The sequence below is a fragment of the Labeo rohita genome, unplaced genomic scaffold (assembly GCF_022985175.1).
Source record: "Labeo rohita strain BAU-BD-2019 unplaced genomic scaffold, IGBB_LRoh.1.0 scaffold_221, whole genome shotgun sequence".
Lineage (NCBI taxonomy): Eukaryota > Metazoa > Chordata > Actinopteri > Cypriniformes > Cyprinidae > Labeo > Labeo rohita.
Genome location: NW_026128451.1, coordinates 84,850 through 99,702, shown reverse-complemented (window position 1 = coordinate 99,702; position 14,853 = coordinate 84,850). Strand labels below are relative to the sequence as shown.

Below are 14,853 nucleotides of genomic sequence, written 5' to 3'. Positions count from 1 at the left end.
GCTGTTTATCGGAAAACAGATTAAAAACAAGGCTAAAGATTATTCTGCATGTTTAGCACCCTCCGAAGTGGCACAAGGTTAGTTTTTATGAATCGCTGTGCATTGTGTTACAACTTTTGTTTATTTATTATGATCGTAATGTCATGTATATTATTTTCTATTCTGTTTAGCTCTTACGTTGGTGTTGGCTTTGATTTAATAAAAATCAACGAACCATCAGTTAAAGTTGCTGACCATCATTCGGGGGAGTATGCTACAGTGGGCATTTGCTTATGCACAGCTCTCACCACAGCATTTGAGTCAGGATGAGCTCTGGACTTGGACTGGGCTACTGCAACACCTTGATTCTTTTCTTTTCAGCCATTCTGTTGTAGATTTGCTGGTGGGCTTGGGATCATTGTCCTGTTTCATGACCCAGTTTTGGTCCAACTTTAGATGTCGGACAGACGCCCTCGCATTTGACTGTAGAATACTTTGATATACAGAGGAGTTCATGGATAACTCAATGACTGACCACTAATCAAGGTAAATAAACATTATTTGCTGTTATCTCTCTGCTGTCAGTATGCATGGTGTATGGTTACAACTTTCTCGTAAAAGTCATACAGTGTATTCAATATGTACAGTATTCAATGTGTGTTTTTTTTTTTTTTTTTCATCTGTAGTATATACACCAAAGCACTTTGCAGTCCTGAGGGGGTCTGAGCCAGTTTTAAGCTACAGGAATCTCTCAATATCTCACAGATTTTTCCATTTTCCAGAGCTGCATGTCATGTTTTTAAGTGCACGCAAGCATTATGTGTGAATGGCCCCTCCAACAAACAAATAAACAGGCAAACAAACAAAACATTTGTGTTACTTTAAATAAAATAAATATTTATTGAAATAAAATAAAATATTAAAAAAGTAAACATATTTCAGCTAGTTGACAAGACATTTATCATTTTCATGTAGCTTCTCTTGATGTTCTAAAATAACTAAAACTAAAACTGAAATAAAATAAATAAAATATATAGACATTAAAAAAACTAATAAAACAACAAATAACAAATAAACTGAAAATGACAGCTGAAAACATATCAATAATTTGTAATTAGATTTTATTTTTATTACAAAAACTATAATAGTACCTCAGTGATACTAAAATAACAATGCTTTACAATAATGTGTCAGTTTAGGATGAGTACATAGGTTATTTACTTATGTATTTATGATTGTATGTATTTATTTATTTATTGGGGGATTTGAAAAATGTGCTTAGGGCTCCAAATGCTAAGGCTGACTATAATATAATTATCCAAAACTACACAGTCTTCTCTTTCAGAGTTACTGCTTATATGTAAATGTAATTATGTGTCATGTGGTGTTTTATTGTTCAATGCACTATTGCAAGTGTCAGTGTCAAGTATTGTTAGGGTTAAACCTCTGTTCTCTTACTTTTGCCCCCGAGTGGCAGTCACAAATCGGGCATACTCTTTATCCAAATTGGGCAAATGATTGGCATTAAGTTTGGAGGGAACATATTATGAGCTGCCCAAGACTGGTCACATTCAGTGGAATCACATTCATTCTTCACTCTGAAAACACTGAAGGCCTTCAGTGAGTCTGACTTAAGACTTTAAATCATTTAGTGTGTAATACTTTTAAATTATATTATTATATTATAAAATTATATGTTTACAGCATCACAAAGTAGGCAAAAGAGGAAAAGGGACAAATCTTTATTAAAAAGCACAAAAACAAAAAAAGCAAAAAAAAAAAAAAAAACAGTAAGAATTACCTTGGTGAAAGTTATTTTAAGGGTCTAACAGAACCTTGAATTGTTTATGCACCCAAGGTATACTTTACATGTTTTATTTTATAATATTTTCACACACACACAATTTATGTGACTGTATAAAAATAACTAGATGTTTATTTATTTTTATAGATATATCAAAAACACAGTATGTAAAGATACAAGCAATACGTAGCTGAAGATGATCTGCTTGTCAATTGCTGTGCAAGGAACAGAAAAGGTGTGAAGGTATTCATACCACTTTTTAATGTGCCTGGCATTCACATTTTTATTTCACAATTCTGCTCAAGTATATTCACGTAGTCTGATGGTGATGTCTGATCTTTTGTGTCCTGTTTTGCTTTTCTGGATCTGATGTCATAAACCAGCACAGCAACAGCAGCCACGCCCACCAGAGCAGCGAGAGCCAATCGGATCACAGCTTCAATCGAATCACAGAAGTGGATGTGGTCTGAAAAGAAAGAAGAACACTGACTCAGAATTGTGGTTCTGTTATAAGTGTCGGTCTCATGGGTTATTATGAACTCGGGCATCCATTGAGAAGGTCGCCCTGTTTTTCAGTCCCCACTGCTGTACCTGCACACATGTGACAGAGTTGAGTGATGTTGAGATGTGTGGTCTGGTTTCTGATGGGGTTGTTGATCACACAGGTGTAGGTGTTGTTATCCTGATATTCCACCTCCAGAGGTAGAGAGAGACTGATGCTGAGATCAGACACACTGATGCTGGACAATAAACTGTTTCCTTTGAACCAGGAGACATTCACATCACTCACATTCACCAATGAACACAACAGTGAACATGAGGATGATGAGGATGAAGAACAGTGTGAAGAGTCACTGCTGATGACAGGAACAGGCAGATGTGCTGAAAAAACTGACAGAATAAATCACATTAGCAGTTAGTATACGAGAGGGCTAAGTATACTAATTCTCTACTCACCAGAGACTGTGACACTGAAACTCTTGTATTTGGTCTTTTCGCTGGTAAGTATTAGTTTATAGAGTCCAGAGTCTGTGGTTCTGGTGTTTGTGATGGTCAGAGATCCAGTCTGATGATCCAGCTTCAGTCTGTTTTTGAGTGTTTTATCATTATCAGTGTCATATATGAGAAGCTGCTTTGGAAAAGATTGTTAATTTCAGCTATTCGAGAGTTTCCAAACATCCACTGCATCAGACGATATTTCTGTACTTCAGTAACACCAGTGTGTAGAGTGACAGATTCTCCCTCCATCACTGACACGGACGTCACTTCATCTGTCAACACTTCCCTCAGTCATAAGTGGCAGTGTTGCTCCACCTTCTTAATTAAATACAAATAATTTCATATATGTATATATATATATATCTATTTAATCTATAAAATGCATCCAAAGTTATAAAATGCAACTATGGATCCCAGGACAGCGTACTTCCATTAATCCTCTTTCCATCTCAAGCCAAAGACCAAAGTTTGCAGTTAAAATGTGGTGCTTTGAGTACAATTCTGTCATACTGACCACTGGATGTTCAACAAGGCACATCATGACAAAGAACTCTCTGAAGATCTGAGAATTAGAATTGTTGCTCTCCACAAAGATGGACTAGGCTATAAGAGGTGATACAAGGTTAGCTAATAATGACATAATGAGGGCAGGAACAGGAAAACCGTACGGGCACAAGAGGGAAAAACCAATACAAATAGTCCAGGGGTGTGACAACTAAAGCCTATGCTTGTATTTTATTTGTTAACTTTAGTTCAGCATTTAAAACATCTGCTTTTAGAGAAGCTGCATTAGTATGGATGGTGCAGGTGCAGGTGAAGGTGATCTGGGCTGAACCGTATTGAGCACCTATGGGTCATCCTCAAGCGGAAGGTGGAGAAGCACCATGTGTCTAACAGCTGTTTTGACAATAATAGCTGTATGTTATTATTTCATATTATGTTATGTAGCTGTATGTTATTTTTAGGGGACAGTAAATATACACTGCTATACAAGCTGCACATTGACTACTCTAAAGTATATCCAAGTTTCATTTCTATGTTCTTCCTTAAGAAGATACTAAAATGATTGCTGAAATGTGAGGGCTGTACTCACTTTTGTGATATATATATATATATATATATACATAAGCAAATGTTAAGTACAACTACAAGTTTTACTACAAATACATCAATTTTTTTTTACTACAAACTACAAAACTAAAAAAAGTCATCAATTCTTCCTATGCTTAAGTGTGATTCAATATGTAATTAGTGTATTATGGTATTTTGCGTTTAGTAAATAAATTAATATTGACAAATCAAAATAGTGTTACTTAGTACAATTATTAAGACAATAGAGAACCGAATGCATGTCTTGGATTCTTTTTTTATTTATTGTTTTTTTCACAGCTATTTATGTATTTATTTATTTCTATGTACTTGTGTACTTTACACAATTAAATTAAGCTCAAGATCAACTAAACTTTTGTTCAGTACTAGTTTATACACTGCAAATATGAAATTGGATATTTAACAACAGTAGAGTTAAATTGAACACTTTGTCAGTGTATATATGGATACCAGCACATGAGTGTTAATGTAACACTTTCAAAAGTGTTGCTATTACCAACACTAATAGGGTGTTAAAATGTAACACTATTAGAGTTTTGTAACAACGCTACGATAAGTGTTTTAAACTCCAGACTGATAAGCTGTTAAATGTTCCGAATTTAAAAAAAAAAAAAAAACAACAAAAAAAAAAACAAAGCCACATTTCAACAGTTTATTTAAGAACACAGCACATACAGCTTCAGTGCTCTACACAATGCAACAATCAATAACAACATACAAGAATGAATCAGAGTCATATGACATCTGAAGGTCAAAGGGTTTAGGGTGCTGCAGTTCATGTTGCTTCACAATGCATAAGTTATCAAATTCTTTAACCCGAAATGCATGCAGATGCTCAATAAAAACTGCCTCCATTTGCATCAAAAGAAAATGTGTTTCTTCCTTTCTTAGGATAATTGCAACTACTTTACAAAACAATGGCATTTCATCTACCGCATCAATACAAACAACAGATCCACACCGATATTCAATTCCACTGCATTTTACCCATGCAGTATGAAGTACTGTATCAGTGCTGTCAAGCTGAAAATGTGCACAAAACAATTCATCATGATCTAATTCACCCAACATTTGAGTTTTCACTGGCCCTGACTCAATACCTCTGATGTTAAGTGACTCCCAGTGATAAGCTATAGCTAACCGATGCTTCAGTGCTAAAGACTTAGTCAAGTTCTTGAAATTCTTAATGCTGGACTTAAAAAAACTGATGTTTTCCTTCATACCTCATTGTCCAAATGTGAAGCAAAGGACCGATTTTTTTAATCACACTGGGATAGTGGATCATCAGATGGTGTTTTGGGAGCAAATTATGCGTAGGATACAGTTCTTTAAATAATTGATGTTCAGTTACCAGGCATCTTAAATAAACGATCATGCCCTCAGTAATACAAGGAGAGGAAATGATATTTACAATATCAAGCAGAAGTAAGAGTAGATTCCAATAGTTGTCATTTTCTGGAACAACATTTCCCAGTATCAGTGGAATGTTTTTCAGGAGACACATAGTTTGGCTGGCATTAAGTCCAAGTCCACTGCCCTGCAAATTAATTTTAGTTGGTCTGTTCTTGCGGTCTAAGTAGCCATAGCTGAATGAATAAATTCTCAGGAGGATGTTTTCACTGGAAATAAAATTCTTTGCTAAGTAATCAAACAGTAGTTTTGGCTCATACTGTGCTACACCCTCTAAGATGTCGTGCATTACATCTACAGCCACATTATCAGCAACATGGAAATATTTTAACTCATTGAGAATGCTGTTACAATTGATTCCGTAACATGAACTGTCTCCAGACTCCTCAAGATTTTTGTAATGCTGCTCATTTAGCTGCTTAGTCCGCAAAACAACCCTGGGGTCATGCTCATTAAATACTGTTTGAGCTGTGGCTTTATCGGTTTCACACAACCTGCAAAAGTAATGGGCGTTGAAAGACTCAACATAGCCAAGAATACCGTTCAAACCTAGGTTGTCACCTGTGATCTGACATATAGTTCCATAAAGTGGTTCATCAGAAAATGAAACCTTTATCCCACATGTTTCCAGCTTCTTTACGTCTTCTATGAAAGGACTTAGTATTTTATCCAAACCATATCTTCTAGCATCTTCAGAGTGAAACAGGTGGAAGATTTCTAAGTGTGAAATACAAACATCCAAGCTTATGCACTCCCTGCTTGGATCCTAATGGATTGGCAGTTTCGAAGTCGTCGTAATAAACCTGAAGCTGCAGTGCATGTTCAACTACTGAGAACAATGGATTAGTCTTGAAGTAAGTACCATCACAGAAATCAGAATATATAGCACTTGCTGTCGAAGTCTGAATATGACCACAAATGGCCACATTCTTGAAAATAAACTCCAGAGTTTCAAACAATGGTACGTACGTGAACGTGTCACTGACGGGAACTTGTTCGTAAAATCCAGACCTTCTATTTTTCCGGGAATCATATCTTACTCCTAAATGCACCTCCAGAGGATTAAACAACTCTCCATTGTTCGCAAAAATATTTCTTCCATTTGCTACTGGTGTTTAGATCAGAGAAAGGATTCTTTAAATTTGTTAGCACATTTTCTACTGGCACTCTACTTGGGTTACACTCTGGCACTACACTCAAGATCTGATTTTTGAAAGATGCATGAACCTCATTTAAACATTCTTCCATACTTTCTACAACAGACAAAATAACATTGTTTGAAGCACCACTTCCTTGCAACTTGGCAATAACAGAAGCACACATTTTTGACATGGAACAGTCAGTGTTACTAACATTTTCATGTGTGGCCAGCACTCCAAAAGATGATGAACTGCTTGGTCCACTCATAGGCAGAGCCGGCGTACCTAGAGATGTGATGACGGTTGGATCTGATGTTTCATCAGAGCAACTCGGAAGTTCAGTGTCACTAGTGTCACTGTGAAAAACTTTAAGATGTCGTCTGAAACCACAGTAACTTTTAAACTCCAAAGAGCAGCCATCCTGTGCACACAACAAATGAAACTTTTTGCCAGGATATAAACCATGTGAAAGTTTGAGATGTCGAATCAGGGATCCACTTGAAAGATGAAATGTCTGACAAATGTAACACCTATACATCATTCAGCAACTTGGCTCGCAAATCCTTGACTTTTGGTGTTTCTTTGGTGGTTCCCACATCAATACCAAAGACAGCAGTCTGGATGAAGGTATACATGCTGCGAAGTGCTTCATCGTAATTCAAACGGAAAACGAAGTGGACCTTGAAAAGCTCATCAAACGCTGCAAGTGATGTGGTTCCCTGGCACAAGATTAGCTTTTTATCCATGACGATGTAGTAGTTGCTGATCGCTCGTCTGCTGGTTCCTGATGCAAGAAGATAAGGCCGCCGACGTTCATCTGCATCCAAGTGCTCTTCAAGACTCTGGCATGACTAAAAGAAATATATGGAAAAATAATTGCAATTATTCTCATGATCGATCAACATTAAAATTAAAGATCAATCAATCGATTCATCATTAACCATGATAATGCTAGATGTGTCACATCAGTGGGGAGGTTATAAAACATATTTAGATTCTTTAAATTGATCAAAAGTCATAAGGACATTTTACAAAATATTTATATTTCAAAAAAAATGCTGTTCTTCTGAAAATCTACTTAGCTGTTTTCAGCAAAATAATAATAATAATAAAATATGTTGAGCTGCAAATCAGAATGATTTCTAAAGGATCATGTGACTGAGTAATGATGCCAAAAATTGAGCTATGAAATCACAGGACTAAATTACATTTTAATATGTATTCAAATAGAAAGCAATTATTTGAAATAGTAAACATATTTTTAAAAAGGTAGTTTTTGCTGTACTTTGCATCAAATAAATGCAGGCTTGGTGAGCAGAAGAAACGTCTTTAAAACAAAGAAAAACAATTAAAATCTTACTATTCTAAAACTTACTGCATGTTATAGTGATGAAGATAAATAATATGTTAATATTATTTTAAAGGTGAATTTAGATATATTTTAGATATATTTCTTTGACAGTGATTTCAGATTTCTTGTTTGTATGAAGGCTAATTACAAATAGTCATTAATTTATTTGTGCCATTTTTTTCTAAAATATCTAGTTTTATAAGAGGTTTCATAGACTTGGCAAATTAATTTTTCAGAAGGTTGTTGTGGGCTTTCTTGGCAGTTTTTCTTTTATATTCAATAGAACACACTGAGTAATTTATGGAGTTTAGAGTATGTACAAATTGATGAAATCATAACACACCTTATGAAAATCTAGAAGGTGATCCACAGCTTGTCGTGCACTGTTTTTAGCAGTCTTCTTTCTCCCAGCTGGTTGAGGTGACAGGATGTGCAACAGCAGAAGAATGGTAGACATATCACTGTCCCAACCTGCAAAAAAGAATTGATTCAACTACTAAAAACTACAGGGCTCGAAATTGCGACCGTTTTGGTCGCATATGCTCCCAAAATTTAATCTGCGCGAACTCAAAATATATTTGGGAGCATTTGTGCGAGTGCGAGAAATTGTTGTGGTGCGACTTGTTTTTATTTCTTTACAAAACTTTCGCTAGCCTAACTACTGCCCAGACTGCTGTGAGCTGATATAACTAATTAAACTTGATCTGTGCATTCTTAACTTTAATGCAGATTTTAGATATTAGTCGTCAATCACTCCCTGTCACTGACACTGTGCTCCGCTCAAACTCGGAACCGGCCGTTTTTTTCTCTCTTAACCAACCTCTGTTCCAGATTTGTACAAAATACATCGAAATTAGGGGTGTGTGATATGACGATTTTTGATTGTGGACAATTTAAATGTCTCCACAATCTGCTTTTGAAGAAATGTACTATACAGCGCACATTCTGTCAGACGCAATTCTGGCGCCTCCGTCTCAATATACTGTACAACGCGGCACATTCACATCAAATGATAACTCAGCTTCACAATTCCGCTCACGCAGGGGCCTAATTTGCACCGGGGACACTTTAATTAATGTCTTGTATTGTAGAATAGACGCTCAGCACCGCCGAGAGTTTCGCGCCATCGTTAAAACGAAACCGAAAGTAAAACGCGCGCGCGCATTCAAAAGCAATTTTATTACGCCACGTCTAGAGAGCGACTCCCCAATGTGCGCAAATCAGACTACATAACATAACTTATAGCTGTAGGCTGTAACAGGTTGTGTAGTTGTCTATAGCTCTGTATCATGCTTGAAAAATTCGGTCTCTGTTTGCACTTTGAATATTGAGAGAGTAGCCTACTTTGATTATGGCTGCATTTATTGTTTGCGCTTAATACGACTAAGAAAGAACTGTGTCGTGTATTTTTTTTGTTATTTATACTGTAGATTGTTTAAAAATGCAGTGTTTGCTTCTAGTTTAAATTGCTCTACATGTAATAGAGAAAATAAACATCTTGTTCATGTACTCATTCATATTTTCATTCATTCTTGTCCTTTGCTTAAAATAAATATTAAACAAAGGCTTTCAGAATCAGCCCATTTGCTTGTAAAAACATCGACAATCAGAATCGGCCATGAACAATCAAGATCGGTGCATTACTAAAAAGAAATGCCGGGCCGAGTGCTGGCTGTTCTGCTCAATTGGCAGTTGTGGTGCTCCTTAAACACCTGATCCAACTAATCAAGTCCTTCAAGCTTAACGTCATCCGCTCGAACGCCACTCTTATGAATGCATGTACGACGGTTAGCGGAAGCCAGAGATTACGGTTTATAATGTTAAATATGGATATTTACACAAACATATTGATTCACTTCAGAAGGCTTTTATTAACCCCACTGAGCTGTGTGGAGTACTTTTTTTATGATAGATGGATGTACTTTATTGGACTTCAAAATCTCAACACCCATTCACTGCCTTTATAAAGCTTGGAAAAGCCAGGAATTTTGTTTAATATAATTTCGATTGTATTCGTCTGAGAGAAAAAAATACACCTAGGATGGCTTGAGGGTGAGTAAGTCATGGGGTAATTTTCATTTTTGAGTGAACTGCCCCGTTAAATCCTACTTAAGTGGGCCAAAAAGCATCAATATGCTAATAAATGTCCATAAACTAGGGCTGGTAATTTAATGTGTTAATTAGATTAATATTCATTTGGTGCTCCTAAATTTTTTTTGGTGCTCCTAACTTTTTGAAGTTGGGAGCACCAGTGCTACCAAGGAAAAAAGTTAATTTCGAGCCCTGAACTATGTGTGTCACACAAATTTAATCAATCGACGACAACACAAAAACAAAAAAAAAAAAAAAAAAAAAAAAAAAAAAATCATGAAAATAAATTATGCAAATTTGTGTAAAATAAATGTACTTTTCAAGATGTCTTCACAGGATTCCCTTTGCTCCTCTCTGGCTGATTGTAAAAGCTGTTCCAGATACGGTGTCGATGCAAGCATTGATGCCTCCTTTATCAATTTTGGTTTGTATGATGGCCACCTTTCCAGAAGTCTAGCAGATGTTTCAGGTCCAAAGAGAAGGCTGAAGCCTTGAAGAATCTAAAACATTAAGATACATGGGGAAGAAGGAGAAGGAGAAGAAGAAGAAGAAAAAAAAAAAAAAAACACACACACAAAATGGAGCAGAACATTATTTAAGTGAGAGTTCACCCAAAATAGAAACTTACCACCCTCATGTCATTCTTTGAAACACAAAAAATATCTTTAATACTCACTCTCTCAGCTTCGAAAAATGCAAATACAATGAAAATCAACAGATAACAAAACTTTAAAAACTCCAAAACAGATATGAAGGTAGCATGATATTAATTCATACAACTCAAATAGCTTATTCCAAGTCTTCTGAAGTGAGAAGATCGGCTCAAACGCAAAACATTGTTGGGAACATAAATGTTAATGTGGTATGCAGTACTGTCTTAACATGCCAAAATGTTTTAACATTAATTGACATTTGAATTTATCAAGCCTAATTGATGTTACTTTAGAAGACTATATATTCCAGTTAAAATTGCGTGGATTATTTGCATGCTTCCTTACTGACACTTTATCTACAGTAGTATGCACAGTAATTTTAAACTTACTAATCCTTTTGTGTCCAACAGTCTTGGGAACACTGACAAAACTGTAGTTTCAGTGATGTGGATCAGTCTCTGTCGATACTCAAATGTCTCTCGCATCTTCTGGAATATAATGTCCTGATCATTGGTATGGCTCATTTATGAAATAGCCTGTTTGCACTGCTCGTCCTCAAGTTGATGTTTGTTGTTTATACTCCTGATGAGTGTCGGACCACCTCCTGTCACCACTGCTGAACTAGAAGAACTAGATGAGAGAGGGTGAAGCTTTGTCTTTCTTTGTATAGTCTTCAGCCTCCAAGCCAGGAAGCCTGATCCACTCTGTGCATCATAGAAATGCTCCTAAGTAGAGCAAAATGCAAAATTGAAATCTATTCACTATTAACTGTTTGATTCAAGGCATTTTAGTTTTTTCCCCACATCACTTAAATTAAATTGAGATATTTTATGAAGGCATCATATTATGTATTCTGTTTTTAGTAAGCCACCAATTATTTTTTTAGTGTACAAACACGAAATGAGAAATGGAAAACCAGTATATGAAGGGCAACAGCTTGCATTTCTGCTGTATTGTTTGTGACTGTTAAAAAAACATTGGTTTTTTTTTTTGTGTGTGTTTGTTTGTTTGTTTGTTTTTACATTTTTTCACCTTTCAGCAAAGTTTTAATCTTGTCTGACCAGCATGCGTCCACAACACATCTTGTAACGTTTAAGAATGAGGTCAGTAAGCAAATCGTAAGAGATCTTATGGGCTGTTGCTGATGAACTAGGAGTGTTAAAATGATTCAGACTTTTGCACCAGTAGTTGAAACTAAGTAATTTGTGATAAAATAACCCAAATCATTTTGAATATAACATTGTTTACCTATGGCACTTTTGTTATAGTTGTGGTGTGGACTCTTCTCTTAGAATTGGAATGATTATAAATATTTTAATTTACAGTCAGGATTCTTGGTGTGAATGGGCTTTTAACAAGTAACTGCCCTTTCAATGCATAACTAATAAAGCATTTTAGGATACACACTAAACAACTGATGACAATCAGAAGCTTGTATGTGCTATAATGTAATAACCATTATTTAGATACCCCAGAAAGTATCAGACAACTTACATAGCCTTTCTTAGACAGTGGATCTTTCAGGGCTGGGAACAAGCTGATGATACCGTGGGCATACTTTTCCTTGGTCAGTCGTTGTGGAATCCTCCTAATTTAAAATGTAGGACAGAAACAATACAATGGTATTACACATTAAAAAAATTATAGAAAGTAAAAATGCAATGTAACATTAAGGACTAATATACCCTTCAGTTTCTGTCATGTGTGCCGCTAACATGTTCACCATTTGTCGTCTGGAACTATCACATATGCTCCCAGTTTCCTCATACTCCTTCAGGATTGCTACACCCCCAGGTTTCTCAAGTAAAATCCCTTTAATAAGCTAAAAAGAAACATAGTTCAGAGCTGTACATGTCTCAACTGTACACATTCTCTCTAAAGAGAACTAACTCCTATTGAGCCCCGAGTGTTTCAATCAAGGTTGCTCAACCCTGTTGAGCACCCGTGGTTTAAATGGAGAGATTCACCCACAAAATGAAAAACTGGTTGGGAATAATTGGACGGTGAGTAAATGGCTGATGTTTTGGGTGAACTACCCCTTTAATTAGGTCCTTATATTGTCCTCCATACATCAAACAGTAGAACGGGAATGATCATCAATAGATGTAATTTTTAATTTAGCAGTTAACTCTTTCTACATAAATAAATCTCTCCTTCCTCACATCTCTGGCTGGAGCACCCTGTAACCCCTCATTCTCCATGCACGCTCTTTTAGACAAGGCATCACCCTCACTATCCTCTCTACTCAACATGGCCAATGTGTCCATGTGGCTTGATGAAGTTTTGGCAGATAATTCTATTAAAAGAGAAAAAGGAAAGATCTTCATAAATACTGACAATAAACAAGCACCACACTGCATTCTTTCTGTACAGATTAGCTATATGAATGGGTGACTAAAAATATTAACCTTTGGCAATCTCTAGCATGAAATGTTTAACGCCATTCCAGCATCTATGGTTATATTCATGGTAAGAACCAGTTAAAAAAACCCCCAAAAAAACAGTCAATATTGGTCAATAAAACAAAAAAAAACAAGGTCAATATTGAAGACAATTTTGCTTAAGGGAATCTGAAATCATGACCATTATTTACAATTGATCACACAGCCCTAGTCCTTAGGACTAAAACTTAGCATCATTTGTTGTGTCAATTAAACTAACAGACTTTCAGGCTGAAACACTGTAATAGAGACATGCAATATTTAATATTTGAACTATTTCTGTACTATGAATTTCCTTTAAGAAGCCTACAACTTTGGTCAATCTTATTTTATTCTTGCAGAAGACAAACCTTTAGAATCACTATGAATGACCAAGCACACATCCTTGTTCATCAACTCTGGAAACACATCAGCATCAATTTCTATTCCTCCATCGTCTGTCACTGTCAGGGTCTTGTCTTGTTGTATAGAGAACTTTTCTCCGGCTATAGGAGGAAAAAGAAATTGAAAAACATTTAGCAAAATGTAGTTAACACATGCATAACCTTAAGGGATAACCTACCTTCAGCAATGAACATCTCAAAGCATGCCTCCCCTATCTTGACATACTTCTTTTGGCTCAGGTATTGAACCTTGATAATCATTTTTCCCCTCTTTACAAATCAAACCTGTAAATCATACTCTAAAGATGAATATCTGCTGCAAAAAAACAACAAGAAAGTATTTAGATATATTTGTTAGATAACTATACAAAGGCAACAAATAACCCATTCAAATTAAAATTTGTTGTTATATATCAAATAACTAGCAATGCATGCCAATGTGTATTCAATACACAAAGTCCATAAAATGCAACAATTAATTAGCTTTACTTATCAGAGAAGTATCTTCCACTCTTAAGTGTCGAAAATGGGGTCTGGAAGTACTGCACGAGCAGAGATGGGGCTTTCCCTTGCTAGTTTAGGTGCTAAAATACAGATTAAAGTAGTCGTGTTGATTTTATTTTATTTTTGGGTGAACTAATGTCTGAGGACGCACAAAAAGGTAGCCAATTAAACATGCTTATGTACATTAAATTACTTTATTAATTTACTCACCAGATATATTTCAGCAACTCTCTTGAGAGAAAATAGTGTAGGATTACAAATTTAAGAATCTGTTTAAAATATGCTGATCTTATGCATATTTGTTATAGGTTCCAATATAACAACATGAACTGAAAAAGTTATGTATATTGTGACAGTCTAAGAGCAGGCAGCCCAGGCCCTGAGACAGTAACCTTTCAGTTCCTGAACATCTGGCAGGTTTTCCCAAGTTAAGTGTGAATTCTAAGCTCAAGGTACAACTGTGCCTTTTGTTTAAGCACCTATGCATTTGAATGACACTTGTATGCTAAATAGATCAAGGCTGGGAAAAATCTTTAACTGGGCTGATTTCCTGTACTGCATTTGCATGCTTTGTTTAGATTGATTCCACCTCTATGTACTCCTCCTCCTCGAAACCTATATACTCTGCTGTCCTGAGATTTGAGAAGACCACTTTTTGAAGACTGCAGAGCTAAGCAGCGAGTATCTGAATAAAGAGAAACTTCTGCTTCAAGAAATGTCTCCTGGTCTCTAAGAAAAAATTCACAACAATAGCGTCTGATAATACTGCACGAGCAGAGGCAGGGCTTCCCCTCCCTCGTTTAGGCGCTAAAATACAATTAAAGAAGTGTTGATTTTATTTTATTTTTGGGTGAACTAACCCTTTAATGTCTGAGAAAGTCCAAAAAGTCAGCCATTTAAAGGAGAACTCAATTTACAAATAATTTACTCAATTTATCCATGATATTCATGTCTTTCTTTCTTCAGTCGTAAAGAAATTATGTTTTTTG

At 35.8% G+C, this 14,853-nt stretch overlaps 1 protein-coding gene and 1 pseudogene across 1 annotated transcript; both read right to left on the bottom strand.

The window, feature by feature from the left end:
* Positions 1-1,983: 1,983 nt before the first annotated feature.
* Positions 1,984-6,335, bottom strand: LOC127159499 (SLAM family member 5-like; annotated as a pseudogene).
* A 4,694-nt stretch (positions 6,336-11,029) lies between these two features.
* LOC127159494 (uncharacterized) lies at positions 11,030-13,769 on the bottom strand. The gene is made up of 6 exons (XM_051102308.1): positions 13,540-13,769; positions 13,328-13,462; positions 12,699-12,832; positions 12,222-12,358; positions 12,031-12,124; positions 11,030-11,261 (listed from the first exon to the last, which is right to left on the bottom strand). Exons 1-6 carry the CDS (start codon positions 13,619-13,621, stop codon positions 11,061-11,063), a joined length of 783 nt encoding a protein of 260 aa, XP_050958265.1. The 5' UTR covers positions 13,622-13,769; the 3' UTR covers positions 11,030-11,060.
* Between the last annotated feature and the right edge of the window lie 1,084 nt (positions 13,770-14,853).

Bases quoted from the DNA above. Each gene is read 5' to 3' on its own strand.
- LOC127159494 (XM_051102308.1), bottom strand. From the start codon at position 13,621: ATGATTATCAAGGTTCAATACCTGAGCCAAAAGAAGTATGTCAAGATA. The intron at 12,359-12,698 runs GTGAGGAAGGAG...GTTTCTTTTTAG, and splicing joins AGGGTGCTCCAGCCAGAGAT to CTTATTAAAGGGATTTTACT. The intron at 11,262-12,030 runs GTAAGTTGTCTG...TGCTCTACTTAG, and splicing joins CACTGTCTAAGAAAGGCTAT to GAGCATTTCTATGATGCACA.